At 46.7% G+C, this 15813-nt stretch overlaps 2 protein-coding genes across 6 annotated transcripts in view; both read left to right on the top strand.

Moving 5' to 3' along the window:
* SLC7A5 (solute carrier family 7 member 5) overlaps nucleotides 1-12013 on the top strand; it is a 54662-nt gene extending 42649 nt beyond the window's left edge. Inside the window, exons 5-10 of the mRNA XM_044986909.1 lie at nucleotides 1088-1211; nucleotides 2371-2474; nucleotides 3839-3935; nucleotides 5369-5518; nucleotides 7596-7773; nucleotides 10993-12013. Of these exons, the coding sequence (XP_044842844.1) occupies nucleotides 1088-1211; nucleotides 2371-2474; nucleotides 3839-3935; nucleotides 5369-5518; nucleotides 7596-7773; nucleotides 10993-11048 (709 nt within the window). The 3' untranslated portion in view covers nucleotides 11049-12013. The remainder of the gene's footprint in view (nucleotides 1-1087; nucleotides 1212-2370; nucleotides 2475-3838; nucleotides 3936-5368; nucleotides 5519-7595; nucleotides 7774-10992) is intronic.
* A 1612-nt stretch (nucleotides 12014-13625) lies between these two features.
* Nucleotides 13626-15813, top strand: part of KLHDC4 (kelch domain containing 4) — an 80265-nt gene continuing 78077 nt past the window's right edge. For 3 of the 5 annotated variants that reach the window (XM_044986903.1, XM_044986905.1, XM_044986904.1), the window contains exon 1: nucleotides 13626-14685. The gene's annotated coding sequence lies outside the window, so the exon portion shown is untranslated. The remainder of the gene's footprint in view (nucleotides 14686-15813) is intronic. The other 2 variants (XM_044986907.1, XM_044986908.1) reach the window with 2 other exon arrangements.

Below are 15813 nucleotides of genomic sequence, written 5' to 3'. Positions count from 1 at the left end.
TTGCTTTATTGCAGTTTCATAATCCTATCTAATGTATATTTTCACCAAAATGCCAGAGGGCTTGCCAGGGTGAAGTTTTACTGTCTGCCACGCACGCTTGACCTCTGCATTTTTTTCCTCCCAAGGCATGGGCCTTTCTGTCCGTTACATGTCTATGTCAGGGTTATATGAGGGGATCTGGTAACATGGGATTGATCTTGCCAGAGCAGAACATCTCTGGCAAATCCCTGATCCCTGCAGGAGAGGTGCAAACCATGCGTGATTGCCAGCGGCATCACTGGCTGCAGTTTAGGCCAATTCCTGACCCCTGTGGTGATCAGCTCGTGCTGCGAAGCATGAGATTCTTTTACCCTTTCCTTGACATGTGTAATTACACATGTTTTTGTAGACAGTAATTGTCCACCCCTTTCCGAATGCAGCCACTCTGTTGACTCCCTAACCTCCTGCAGCTTTGAGCTCCACAGGCAGATTGTCTGCTGCATTAAGAAAGATTTCCTTTTAAAATTAGTTTGCTTAAAATAAGTTAGCCTATCAGGAAGGGCAAATCTGCCTTCACACCAGCTTCTCTTTGAGGGTTTGTTTAGGTTTCAGGGGCCCAGCCAGCTTTCTGGTGACTCTCAGCTACAGCCTGACCTTCCTGTCTCCTTTGTAGACAGCCACAAGCACAAGTGCTTATCCTCTGGCCAGCAGACTACTGTGCATGTTCTGACTCTGGTATCTGGCAGGAGGCCCCTGTGAGCTCTTCAAATGAAAGTCTGTGCCTTGAACCCGAGCACCATTTGCTCAGCCAGAGTCCACTCACAACCTGTCTTCCCCCCAAGAGTCCATCTCCCTCTGCCTTCCAGCCACCATCCTGGGCTACTTTTATTTTTGGAATTGTCTCCTCAACTTCTCCAAGGAGGATGGAGTCCAGATTGGACCCTCTGCAAGACCAAAAAAAGCAGAATAAATTGGGCAGTCTTTAACCCAGTGCAAAAACCTATTCAGAAAGGCTGGTCTCTGCAACAGCAGCATCTCGAATTATGTCTCCAACTGATCTTCAGAGCCCCCAGATCCTAATATGTTATGATTTCCCTCTTCCTCCCAGAAACCTGCCTCTAGCCATCATCATTTCACTGCCCATAGTCACCTTAGTTTACGTGTTGACGAACTTGGCTTACTTCACTACCCTGTCAACAGAACAAATGCTGTCGTCTGAAGCCGTGGCCGTGGTAAGATGAGTCACATAAAAAATGCTCTTATCTATTTCTCTCCGCTGCCTGAATCCCTCGTGCTATCTCTAGTTGGATCTCCCCATTCATTCAACACTTATCATGGCTGCTTATAAGAAGCTGATGTTTGACAGGAGATGGGAGGCGGGGAAGGGTTGTCCCCACATGAGCTGGATTAATCAGAGCGATAAGCAAGGGTGGGGGAGGGAAATAAATGGCATTGTTGTTCATAAATAACCCTAGCTGCCAACTACCGGCCATGTAACTGTCTGATCAGTTACCAGAGTGTGACATTTATTGGAAAAGGTCACTCCATCAATAGTGAACCGGGCTGGTGTCTCCAAGTATCAGTTGGCTTTATCTGCACTTGAATTTAAAAAAAACAAACAAATAAGCATTATTCTAATAGTTAAAATTAAAGCACGCACAGAACTCCTGCTCACTGGCCCTATGGAGAGTGGGCAGCTTTGTGTGAACTCGGAAGCTAAGCAAGACTGGGCATGGTCGGTATTGGTGGGGAACCCTCCAATCCTGCATAGATTGGTGTTGGTAGTTCAGCAGGCAGCACTCTCTCCTGTGAGTAACAGTGAACCCACACACCAGCACGGTGCTATCTGGTACTGTGCTGCTAGAGATACCAGTTCTGGTTGCATTACTCCAGTTTTATTCTGAAGTGACTCCAATGAAATAGCGGAATTGCACTGGCATAAAATTGGAGCAATATTGGGATGAATCAGACTGAGACGTAAAACTGAGACTCATTAAAGAGCCCATGGCACTTCCTGCCAAAACGGGTGTCTGCTCCAGTGTCCTGGACTAAATTGACATTTTGCATATGTGAATCCTCCTGCCGTTGCAGTTGGATCCAATATTTTCCTAGACTTTCTGTCCTAAACCATTGTGTGGTATTGCTGAAGCTGTTCTAATGGATGTCATGTTCTGCCCCAGAGATGACTGCATGTCAGGGAAGTGCCTTCTGTCAATCATGTAATTCTGTAAAATGCTTTGGGCGTGTGAAAAAGGCAGTATGAAAAATCTTCAGCGGTCTGTGTGTGTATAGTCAACATGAATGAGGTATTTTATATGTTAAAAACTTGTCTGGGTAAATAGATACGAGTCCCTGTAGGCAAGTTGCTGATGGAATGTTGCTTCCTTGTAGGACTTTGGGAACTATCACCTTGGCGTGATGTCTTGGATCATACCCGTCTTCGTTGGCTTATCCTGTTTTGGGTCTGTCAATGGATCCCTCTTCACTTCTTCTCGGTAGGTTTTTTGCTCAGTACTGCAGATCCCATTTACAGGCACCGGGCCTAACCTGTCTTCGTTTGGAGCTGTCCTCACAGGAGCGGGGTCTCTGAGGTTCTGCCGCTGGACAGATGCAGAGAGGGAGGGGGCAGTGCACTATGTAAGGAGTGAGAGTGGTCATTTTTTTGAAAGGCCTTAGATCAGTGACACTCGGACCTCAGTGCCAAATTAGCGATCGACATTATCCCAAAGAGCCACAGTCATGTGAATTCAGTGTTTCATTTAAAATATATATCTATCTATATCTACGCTCCTGTGAGGACCGCTCCAAATGAAGACAGATTAGTCACTGTGCCTGTAAATAAATATATATGTATATAATTCTCACAGCAAAATGACTGACCAAGTATTTTATCAGCTACAGTTGGTTAATAACGCAGTAAAAGTATCCTGATTGGTTAATAACTTAGATTGGTTAACTTAGATCCCCCAGTGTTTTAATATCATGTGCTGCAGAGGGCTGCAGGAGACGCATTAAAGAGCCACTTGCAGCTCGTGAGCAGAGTATCATTGCCTTAAACAGTATCCAAAGGCCAAATCCTGAATCCTTGCGGAGACCTTCGTCTCACTGTCTTTGGGCAAAATCCTTTTGAAGTCGTTGGGTGTCTTCAGCTGCAGACTAAATAAGTACTAGGGTGACCAGATGTCCCAATCTTATAGAGACAGTCACGATATTCGGTGCCTATTACCTCCCACCCTATCCCGATTTTTCACACTTGCTGTCTGGTCACCCTAATAAATAGACTTGGACTTTAACAGCAGTGCTCAAGAAAGCATTTTCAATGTAAACCCAGATGCTTATAAAGCCTCAAAAACAAAGACTGAGGATTCCCCCAAAAGAAGAGAGAGGATGGCAATGGACTGACACCCAGGAGAGCTGGGTTCCGGTCTCGGCTCTGCCACAGACTCCCTGTGCGACCTGGACTAAGGCACTTAATCGCGCTGGTTTGGTTCCCCATCTGTAAAATGTAGCTAAGAAAACTTTCTTCCTCCCACCCTCTGCCTTCTCTGTGTAGAAGGCAAGCTGCATATGTGCAGAAGTCAGCATGTTGAGGCCCTGATCTCAACAGGTGCCACTCTAATGCAAATAATTAATAGCAGTGGTGGGGAGCATAAGTGGCACACAATTGCCACTTGGAATAGCAGTGCATGACTACGTACTACAGGTTGGGTTCAGAGTGTTATTTCAGCCTGGCTCACTCCAAAATGCCTATGCTTCTGTCACGCCGTTGTACCTTGTTTTGTACTGAATGCAAACCTGGACTGAGTGAGTGACTCCCAAGCACTTGTGCCAGGTGAAGTAACTGCTCTGTTGCCCTCAGGCTTTTCTTCGTGGGATCCCGGGAGGGTCACCTGCCCTCTGTCCTGTCCATGATTCACCCCAAGCTTCTCACTCCGATGCCATCTCTCATCTTCACAGTAAGTGTCCTGTGGGCTTTCAGATTAAGGTGGTGCATGGCAGAGAGAACACAACTGATCGAGACGGTGGAGCAAGCCAAGGTCCATCAATGCCTGCCCCTGCTGGGGCTGCAGGAAAATGGCCGTGGGATACTCCACTGAATCCAAACAAGCAATCTCTGTTTGTTGTCCCAGTGGAAGGTGAACCTCCTCCATCTCCTTTTGCCGATCCCCAAAGTGTCTGCCAGTATGCCATAGGGAATAGTCCTCCCAGGCCCCACGTGTCTTGCTAGGTTTAATAAAGTGCATGGGGTGAGGATGTCCTAGTGAGAGAGCAGCACTACACAGGAAGCTGAAATGCCGGGTGACATTGATAAGGCTATATGCATGTAAGTTAGTGTCAGCTGTTACCACTGTACCTTAAGTCACTGTTTTAGGAACCTGGGGGAGGGGAGAAGTTTTGCAGCAGAGAATCCAGACTGCCACCAGCTTCAGTAAATTGAAAAGTCGTGGGTGGTCCCTGGGGAAAATGTGTGTCACTTTGGTGCCACAGTCTTTCTCCGGATGTTCTCTGACGCTGTCAGAGCATCCACAGCTGTAGAACAGCAGCTGTAGTTTCAGTCTTCGGGGGCAAAAAGAACACGTCTCTGCACTTCAGAATAAAAACCTTTGGAAGGAAGTGTGGCTGGGTGAAAGAGGAAGTGAAGGGCACATAGTCTATCACCTGGTCACAGATTCAGTTAGCTTAGTGGAGATCCCTGCTGAATCATCCAGTCCATGTTTCAGCTCGATCCCACCTCACACATCCTTGCAAGACTGACGGCGCTTCAAATTCTCGGTCTGCAATGGGAATAGCTGGGGGGAGGGGCAGGGGGCCCACACAGAGCGCATGCCAAGATGGAAAGAGCAGCGGGTGCTGCAGGACCGGATTCGGAGGCATTGGTACAGCTGTGGCAGGGATCCCTGCTGGTCGTGATTGAAATGCATCGAGTGAGCTGCATAGAGGGTGCTCTGGCCGGGAATACAAGAGGTAGCATGTGTCAGAACAGAGGTGCATTCAGCAGAGCTGTGTGGGGAAATGTTCCATAGCGCCTTCCTGTTCCTAATGTGACTGATTCTGACCGACTCGTTCAGACTCTTAGTTTCCTGAGCACTAAGAAAATTCCCCTCCTTTTCATCCTCCAAAACCCCACCCTCCTTTTTCTCTCTGTGTGTTTATATGGCCCTCATCCCCATTGCATAGCCCTGGATTGCAAGTTTCACTTTGAAATAATTCCATGCAGTGATCAGACTTGGTTAAATTAGTAAAAAATTAAGCCACCTCTTCTGTGTATGCCTAGAAATCCTTCACAGTTCTTGGATGGTTGGCAGTTGCTCTCAGACACTTGTCGTTAGTAGTGTGAGTGTTCTCTCCTGCCTGTCCCTTTGCTCATGGCTTCTGTTTCTGGCCGCAGTGCTTCATGACCTTGCTGTACGCCTTCTCCAATGACATCTTCTCCGTCATCAACTTCTTCAGCTTCTTCAACTGGCTCTGCGTGGCTCTGGCCATCGTCGGCATGATCTGGCTCCGCTACAAGAAGCCGGAGCTGGAAAGGCCCATCAAGGTGAGGATGGTGTTGGCAGCATAGCGGGTAGCCCTGCAGACGCAGAGCGTTCCCCTCCATGCTCGGGGTTCTGTGATGCTAGTGGGAAGGTGGCAGGATTGGAGGCTTTATGGTGGCACTTGCGGGAGAGGGGCAGTTCATTTGTGTTCTAGGATGTGACTTCCACGTATAGAAATTTTCTCCCTCAGCAGTAAGGGTGAAAAAATCTGTGCAGGGAGGAGTGGAAAATGCAGCTGCTTTACTGTGCGGCGGGGCAACTTTAGAGCAAGCCAAGTTAGATGTGAACGAACAGAGGCCTATGTGAAATGAGTGGCTGGTGTCAGACTGGTTCCTGGTAGGCGGGAATCCACGTTGCACAAAACTCCATCTCGGCTGACGCTCATTGGCTCCCTCATTGGTATAGAGGCCCAGGGCTGAGACACCTGGGTCATGGAAATTCCCTCCACGTCAGGGGTGCAGTACCTTGGCAGGGCAGCACACGGGAAAGCTCTCCGTGCTAAACCTGCTCAGGGGATTATTAGTAAAGGACGTCAGCCCGTGTGGCTCTCAACTGAATGCTTTGTACCAGCGTGAAATCGACTTAAAATATTTGTTTAAAAAACAAACTACATGGGAGATAACTTTATTTGATTTGTCCTTGGCCACCCTGGCAGCACAATGGGCCCATCTGGTTAGAGGCCAAGATCATGTCAATCACTGGAGTCATTCAGCCCTTCTTAAAGGCATGCTCTGCCATCATCTTCCAAGCGCACTCAAATCCCCACCAAGCCACCGACGGCCAAAAAGCAGCAAACGTTACCAACCTTCCCAGATCAGTGCTCCCAAGATGGCTCTTAGCAAGCGGCTTCCCTCCTGAAAGCTGGGCTCTGCTCCCTTATTTTAAGAGTACTGTGGTGTTCTAAAGCAATGACCTAAATCGCTACAGCTCACGTTAGCCGTACTGCTGCGTTCGGGACTGTTAGTTGAGACACTCTATAGTTTTATATATAATGGAAGGACTGAGCATGGGACTGGGAGCCAAGAACTCCTTGGTTCCGATTCCGTGTACGTCGGGGATTTGCTGTGTGGCCTTAGGCAAGTCACTTGGCCTCTCTGTGATGGAGCAGAGAAATGTCACACCAGCAGTAAAGGATTGATGAGAGCCTGTGGGCCCTGCTAGCCCCATCCATCTGTACCTGCAGCCAGCTCCAGGACTGGAGGGGGAAGGAAAGGAGAGAGCCTGGCTCAGTTCAGGGCTAACTGGCGAAGAGGCAGGAGGTAACTCTGCCTCTCTCTGGGAGGGGAGCATCACTACAAGTCTGATGGCCAGGACAGCCGCCAGGGAGCAGTGCTGCATCCCTGACCGAGAGAGACTGGCACGCACCCAGCACTGAGCAGACTGTACTGTTTGACTGGAAGGCCGTTGTGAGGCTAGGCACCCTCCACACTTACATCTGCCCACGCCCAGAGGGACATGAGGCCGTGGCAGGATGCCACTAACAGCCTGGGTGCTACTCCAGATGAGTCACTACAGCCTGGACAATAGGGGCCACACCTCAGACTGAAGGGACACCAGTAGGAAGTAGTCCAGAGCAGTGGACTTAGCCAGTGTTGCTTCAGAGGGCCCTGGGCTGGGACCGGATGGAGAGGGTGGGCCAGGGTCCCTCTACCATATCCCCTTAAGGGCTGAGACTCCGATGTGAGTGGAGTCCAGAAAGTTCCTCATCTAAGGTTAGCAACCAGGCACCTCTGCCAGGGTAAAAAAGGGGCCAGAAGTCAGGTATGCTAACTACTAGGCCGCCCAGCCCTTCAAGTGCCCTATTTATGTCCTCTGTAAAACAAGGGTGATAATACTTCTAGCTCTCCAGGGTGTTGCTACGGTTGATGGATGAAGAGCGAAACTAAAAATCCACAACTTCTCATTCACAGTGGTGAGCAGTCAGGGGTAGCATCTGCAAAGAGTCTCTCTCAGAATCTAAACACTTCCCCTCCCAGGTCAGAACCCACCACACACATTGCAGGGAGATAAACTTCAATTGCCTCTGTTTCAGATCCTCCTTAACTAACTTCCCATCCCTTTCTTGTCTCCTGTGTCCAGGTTAACCTCTTGCTGCCCATCTTCTTCATCCTGGCCTGCTTATTCCTGATCGTGGTCTCCTTCTGGATGACACCAGTGGAATGTGCTATCGGCTTTGCTATCATCCTCAGTGGGATCCCCGTTTACATCTTTGGGGTTTGGTGGAAAAACAAACCCAAGTGGATCCTCCAAAGCATCTGTAAGTTATAGCTACAGCCGTCAGCCTTTTCAGGGTGCACCTTTGTCTTTGGCGCCATACTAAGCATGCTCAGGCAGGTAGCATTGGCTGTAATTCGTATTGCAAAGGTCTACAATGGGTTTCTGTTTAACAGTCCAACTGGTAATGGGTTGGTCAGCTTGTGGGCCAGGCACCCAGAATGATGGTCCCCCTGCTGTAATGGCAAATCACAGACCAAACACATGAAGCTTTCCCCTCCCTTCTCCTCCCCCCTAATCCCCCAAACAGGGAAATGATGCTGCGTTGGGACATAAATCCCTAGCAAGCTGCTGAGGCTGCCTTATGCCCCCCAAAGAGCTGCAGTGTCTCAGCTTTATTAGCAGAGGAAAATATCCCGCTGGGTGAGGTGGGAAGGGGGATAGAGATACAGTGTAAAAATCGAAGGTGAGATCAGAATTAGTCCCCAACATGTTGTCTATTTCACACAGCCAGTGGAGACCGGTCCTGGTGCATTCAATGCCCTCCCTACCATCAGTGTAAGGCAGCACAGCCAGGGAAGGGGCAATATCCTGGTAGATTCTCTTAGGAGCTTTATTTGTAAGGTATTCATGTAATATAGGTGTGTCTCAGCTGTCAATGTCTACACCACAGTGAGTGTTCAGGGATGGAAAGCTCTGCCTGGCACCACCTAATCTCTGTCTGCACAACTGATTCAAGAAAGTCAAGCTGTGTTGTCTAAGTAACTAAACTCCACCATCTGTCTGAGACTCTAATACAGCTGGTTGACCTAGAAAAGCAGACAAGCAGAAATGCCAAACCTTATCTATGTGCTTTTTATTAACAAGAACAGTGCTTTTTAACAGTGCTCAGGACTTTTTTTTTTTTTTTCCTTTTAATTCTAAGTATCAGGCTTAGTTCTTGGTAAAGCTATTTCCACAGCGGCTGAGTTGCAAATTAGCATATTAATTATGTTCCACCAGGACAGGCTTTTAAACAGAGAATAGAGAAAATAGTCCAAGAACACAAAATAAGAAATCTGACACGTGTCTAATTAGGCGCACATGAGCCTTATGCCCACATATGTATTAACATACTGTAGATCAGGGGTTCTCAGACTTTTGTACTGGTGACCCCTTTCACACAGCAAGCCTCTGAGTGCAACCCCCCCTTATATATTAAAAACACTTTTTTATATATTTAACACCATTATAAATGCTGGAGACAAAGTGTGGTTTGGGGTGGAGGCTGACAGCTCGCGACCCCCCATGTAATAACCTCGTGAGGGGTCCCGACCCCCAGTTTGAGAACCCCTGCTGTAGATAATCTGATCAGATCCAGCTCATCAGAATCCCTGTTAATTGTATCTGCCAAGATTGTCTCATGTGCAGAGAACACTCAGTGTAGTAGTGATGGCACAGAACCATTGAAACACACTTTAAAAAGACACGGTCAAGGTAACTTATGATTTCAAAAAAATCTTACAATTTATACCACCCTCATAAATTTGCAGTTGAAATGTTTCCTAACTAAATCTCCTCCCCCCTCCGTTGTGCATGTGCCCCCCTCTTTTGTTGTTGCAAAGTTGTGCATAAGCATTGGGCTGCACATTCTGATTTGCCCTTGTGTTGGTTGCTTGTGACAGTGCAACGCTGCTGTGTTCTTAAGGAAAATGCATATACAGGATCAGATATTCAGAACCAGGCAAGCAAAAATGCTGTCTCACAACGTGTATGCACCATTACTGTGACTCTGCAGTAACTGCATGTACAGTTCTGAAATTTGGGCCTTAATTATATGCACGGGTTAAATGGCATGTGCACATATGATCAGTTATTACTGTACATTCCCATGAGTGTGCAGTTAATAAGACTGGATTTAGAAATGTACATGTAGTCAATACACATACTCTGACGCCGACATCGGGTTAATTTTTATGCTTATTCTATGCACAAACTCTTGCTGTTACAGATGGAAGTTGTGGATAAGAAGTGAGGCAGCATATAGCCTTGGTACAGTAACTCCTCACTTAATGTCATCCTCGTTAACATTGTTTCATTGCTGATCAACTAGAGAACATGCTCGTTTAAAGTTGTGCAGTGCTCCCTTATAACACTGTTTGGCAGCCGCCTGCATTGTCCACTGCTTGCAGAAAGAGCAGCCCGTTGCAGCTTGGTATCAGGGTGGACCGGCAGCCCCCCGTCAGCTCCCCTCAGTTCCCTGTGCACCTGGCCAGCAGGCTATCAATTGCCGGGCATTTCAGCTGTCCCTCCCCACACTGCCGTGTCCTGCTCCTGGCCTCTGCCGTGGAGCTGCTCCCGGGAGCCTCCTGCTTGCTGTGCGGGGTGGAGGGGAGGGAAGGGAGGGAGAGGGGTGCTTCCCCTGCTCCTGTACCCTATCTCCACAGAGCTGGGGGGACACGACAGGGCTCAGGACGGAGGGAGCTTGCTGGCAGCAGCTACTGTCTCAGCTTGCTGATCTACTTAAAAAGTCAATGTACTTAGAGTGGGGGCAATGCGTCTCTCTCTCTCTCACACACACACACACACACACGTACGTACGTACGTACGTATCGGGGTAGCCGTGTTAATCTATATCCATAAAAACAACAAGGAGTCTGGTGGCACATTAAAGACTAACAGATTTATTTGGGCATAAGCTTTCAGATGCATGGAGTGACACACACACGCACTGTGTGTCTCTGTCACACACACACACACACACACACACTCTCTCTCTCTCTCTCTCTGTGGGTCTCTGTCTCTCTCTGCCATGCTGTGTTTCTTCCCTCCATTTGTGCTGCCTTGTAGAGTGTGAAGCTACATTAACAACAACGTGTTAACCCTTGAGAGCTCACTCAGCCAAGTGCTAGTTCATCATTTAGCAGTAAGGCATTCCCTGGGAAATATCCCACCCTCTGACTCCACCACCGCAACCAAGCTTCACAATCATCATCGCTATGTACAGTATTAAATTTGTTTAAAACTTATACCGTGTATAAGCTTAAAGTAGTATTTTTCAGGAACATAAGTGCAATGTTAGGCAAAGAGTTACTGTATTTGATTTGCAGTGAAGACCTATGAGGTATTTAGACAGACTCCTTTGAAAGAAAAAAGTGGGACGGCTGCCCTGTCAGGCCATTTGAGGCAGAGGATCATGAAACAAGTTACCAGCTCTCCAGGCTGAAATGAGTAAAACTTGCATTCCGGTACCTTTAATGCGCTCTTGTTTCCTCCTATTCAGTTTCCGTGACAGTCCTGTGCCAGAAGCTGATGGAAGTGGTTCCTCAAGAGTCTTAAGGAGGAAAAGCAAAGACGTTCGACTCGGGGAAACGCACAATATTATTTTAAAACAACGCAAAAGAAAATCTTTCTGATCCCTCATAAATCTAGATACCCTGAGCACCTTGGCAGAGCTGCTGCATCCCTGAGACTCCACTCCCTGGTGTGCTCTGCTTTCCCCTCCCTGGCCTCATCACCACCACCAAGCCAGGCAGCTGAGCAACACTTTGAAGAAGAGTTCTTGGGGTACGAATTTAGTCTAGGAAAAGGAGTTTCTACTGGTATCCTCAAGAGGCTCCAGCACGTCTGGTTACCAGGAAACTGATCAGGCACTCTCTGTCTGTGTGTGTGTGTCTGTGTGTGTGATTGATGGCTGGACTTCGGTTATGTTTGTGCTTATTTGTTGTCTTGTTTTAATTTAAGGTTAGCATTTAGTTTCTCCATCACAGCAGCTGCAGCTGAATCTGCTAAAGGAAACAGAAATTCCAAGGCAGTCAATGTTACACATGTGCCTGTGCAAGGGATGGGGACTTCACACTGTCACAGGGCTGCAAAACAGTCCTCCAAGTCATTTTCTTTCAAATGCAACAAACCCAGCCAGCTTACCAAGCAAGATCTCCAGAAGGCTAAACACTTCTGGGCACAAGTAGATAAAACAAATGGACTGAGATAGACATGATGCTGATATTAAACAAGGACTTGCACTGATTTCAACTGGATCCCTGGCCCTTTTTTGCTGCCCCCCGTGAATTTTTTTTATTATTGTTTTTAGTGATACTAAAGCTGTAATCCATTGGATATATATATTTATATATATATATATATATGGTTTTGGGTTTTCCCCCCACCTCAGGGACTCCCAAGTGTTTCTGCTTTTTACCGACTTAAAATAAATATTAGCAAATTCTTAGAGATGTTTGCAAAGCAAAGATTGCTCGAGAGGCGTTGTTTGATAATTGGCACACGCATGTGCACACACACAAAAATATATTCTACTGGATGCTTTGGAGTCTGCCAGTGAGGTGCCATGACAGTGATATGCGAAAGCTCAGAGTGAAGCAGAATTAATGTCTCAGAGAGCCTGGGGCATGTACATGTATTTTGATTTCATTCTGATGCTGAAAAGAGCAATCTGGATCATGCTCAGTTGCCTGTTTTCTGCTTTTCAATCTTAGCCCTCTCTTGGTTATTAGGCCAGCATGCCAGGCTACTTTTCTAGTTACACTAGTCCCATCATTATCCTTGAGTACCTAGAATGCATATCATCTGCTCCTGTAAATTAGTACTGGGGTAGAGGTGAGGGTCCAAAGGGCAGCGTTTCATGGGAAGTTTAAGCTGCCTTCTGAAAAATGAGCAGAAGGCCAGGTGGTAAGATGGCTGCATTCTACATTATCCTGAAGACTGGTTCGAGTCAAGCACATACACAGCTCAGTGCCATGCCAACAAGTGGCGCACTCCATCAGCATTCAGTGTAACTGATGCTTGCTCTTAAACAAGTCATACAGAGAATATTTGGAATGGATTCTCCTTGCTCAAACTCACAGATTGCATGTCAGTGTATTGGCTGCTGTGATGGCTTTATTAATGCAGTACTCATTGTGTTTCTTCTAGAAGTATATTCAGAGGAGATGGGACTAAGTAAGTCTGGGGTAGAGGGAAACGAGAGTGTCCCCAAACGGGGATCCTCAGGGGTCACTTTGCTACCCGTCTACCATCAGTTTGACTGATGTTCTCTTTCTCTCACCGTTCCTAGAAGCGATGCTGGAAAAGTGCTCCTTCATGTAAAACTGCAGCACCAGATTCTGGTTGGCTGGCATTAGACCTTCTTTCTAGGACGTTCTGCCTTCCAGAGGGTGGCACTGCTTTGGATGCCGACCAGGATCTGCAGTTCTATGGACCATGTGAATGTGTCTCTGTTTTCTGGGTGACTACAGGGAGCCAACTTTCCCATTCCAACTTGAATCTAGACTCTTATGCTCGCATACAGAGTGCTGTGACCTGTTATGTTCCCATGTAGTCAGGGGCATTCTCTTAAGGACTGTATTGGTTCCTTACCCTTACCTAAAAAATCTGTCTCTTTAGCAGGACACAGGGCCCCAAATTCTGTAACAAATTGCCCTGTATTCATCTATGTGAAAGGTGATGTTCTCTTTTAAAAGCAAAAGCCTATTTTCCTTAAGTAAGCTATGCTAGTCACTTCCAGAGTCTCCTTTATGCTTTTGCCTGGCCATCCCTTCCCTTAGAAAAGGATAATTAAACTTGTGCCCTGCAGTATTGGTTTTTTTGTAAAACAAGATATTTTGAAGTAGTAACCCTGTAGAGTTAGGGGCTTAGAACTCTGCCTCTGTCAGGTGTCTTTCTGCTTTGTTTTGCGTTCTTTTGGCAGTATGGAAGATTTCTGGAAAGAGAGGCAATAAGCATATTGAAGCCTTTAGTTGATGCACTGTCCTTTTATGAAGCTCTGTTGCCAGGAGGCTTGGCAGCTTGTAGCAATTCCAGACAGCAGCATCTCCTAAGACCATCTGGAGAAAATGACCAATGGTTGTAGTTAAATCAAGCAGCACTGTTGCTGCTATTTAAAAAAAAAAATTCTCCTTGTTCTTAGAAAGTATGATAGGAGGAGTGGATGGCTCATTTGTCCTGTAGAACATCTCCCTGCTAGGTCACCTATTCCAATCCAACCTGGGTTGGTAGTGACACATCTGATAGCTGTTGAGGGGAACTCTGTGCAGTGGGTTGGTAGGTCTCAGACCATTCCTAGTGGATAGGTGAACAACTCATGGGCCAGGGAATCTGAGCTCCGCTCCTCCAGATCAGGGTTGAGGTGCTTTGGCAGGACAGCGAGGGGAAATTTGCACTGCCACCGCGTGCGCAGTCAGTACCTCTTCTGCGTACGGCGCACCTCAGGCAATCTGACACCTTTCACTAGTGCTAGATTTTCTTTTTTTTTTTAGGGTTTAGTGTTCTTCGGACCAGCCACATGGGGAACCAGGCTTGAATTTCTTGACTTGGGTTCTAGCCCCCTTGGCTGGCAGGGACTTTAAGTGCCATGTAGCCAACTGCAGAATTATCAGGGGTGGGAGGAGAGAGGGTTTTTCATCCCTCCCCCACCCCAAGCTGAAGTAAATTAGTAGCTGTGCTGAAGTCACAAAAAGTTCAGATCTGGCTCCAAACCTCCCCAGAGTTTTGGCGTTGCTTGGTTTGCACCCATCTCTGCACTAGCTTCAGGGGTGAAGAAGAGATGAAAATGGATTTCCTCTTGTTTAACCTTTGTGTGTGTATAGAAGGATTTTCACATTGGGGAGTTAATTTTTTTAACAAGTCTTAATTAAAACCTGCTTGCTTCTCTTTAATAACTTTCCTTCCTGACATTGAAGTGAAGTGAAGAGTTTTCTCTCGTGTCAGTCTGTGTGCTCCTGCAGTGAAATCACAACACTGCGTTATGACATCACCATTGTTTCTATGGCAATAACTCTATCATCAAAACAACTGCTGCATCACCACAGGATGATGCAGGAGGAGTATCTGGTAGACCAAGGTTGAAATCTCATTCTGAGTTTTCCCAGTGTGCAAGTTCATCTTTCAGGGACCAGACTGATTGTCTTGGAAGGGAATCCCAGGTAGTCCTCTTCATCCAGAGGATGGTGGCCTAGATGTATGTATTTTGGGGGGTTGGGGAGGGAATGGGTAAAGGAGTAAAACTGAATGAATTTTCTTTGGGGAGAAAAAAAGTTGAAAGCAGTTTTGGCAAAGAGAAGAAATCGCTGTTACAAGTATAGATGCTGTCAGCAGAATCTACATCCCAGTGCTAAGGTGCATAACTATCATTCTGAAGCTTGGAGATACCGGCTTTGAGGCTGGACTTGTTAAGCTAGGATAGAGTACATCCAATAAAAGATCTCTGCTGCCTTTCTGATCAAAAGCAGGGTGAAAAGTGCCAGCTGACAGGGGGCATGAGGAGCTGAGAGGGCGTCTGGAGAGACTGCATATAAGTCATCCGGACTAGACATGGTTTTGCCCGTGATTAGTCATCCTATTTTATGTTCTGAATGACCCAAAAGAGAGAGGCTAACCCTCTCCTCGCACACACTCAAACGAAACCATAGTGTTACTTGTAAAATACTAATGACTATTTGATGTTGCCGTTTAGTAAATTTCCCCAACCAGCGAAGTATCTTGTAAACGAATTTTATAGCATAATGTTGTGCAGTTGTGACCTCCAACAGCTACAACTTACTGTAGTGTTAATAGAATAGAGTGTATGGGACCATGGCAACTAGTTTTTAGGATTAATTGCAGGGAAATAATTATCACTGAATGTTCATGGCAATCTTCCCTTATCGTTACCTAGAGGGTAAGGGAGAGGGGTCCTTGATTCAATGGGCACATTCCCCAATGTGTTATAGGGCTCTTCCTCTTTCTCCCTCCCCCTAACCCATAAACATCCACCCTAATTGAAATGAGACTATGCCCTTATTACCCACATCCATTCTGGCAAAATAATGCAAAGTAAACCATGTCAGCTGGGATTTCGTAGAGATGGTGTCAGGGGTTTAACTGTGACTTCGGTGTAAATTCTGGAGGGCAGGTGAAATACAGTGGATGGTGTCATTTAAAAAACAAATGATTTCCTGGCTAATTAAACTTCCAGCAGTATGTGCAGCATTTCCCCTTCCGAATATTGTGTTGTGGTAAACAGGGTTTTAGTGGCACCCACTGTACATACCTTGTTGCTGTCCAGCAAACTTTAAAGATCGTCCAGTTTGATTGAAACCCGTATTAA

Source organism: Mauremys mutica, chromosome 14, assembly GCF_020497125.1.
Source record: "Mauremys mutica isolate MM-2020 ecotype Southern chromosome 14, ASM2049712v1, whole genome shotgun sequence".
Classification (NCBI taxonomy): domain Eukaryota; kingdom Metazoa; phylum Chordata; order Testudines; family Geoemydidae; genus Mauremys; species Mauremys mutica.
This window is presented reverse-complemented; position numbering and strand designations above follow the sequence as displayed.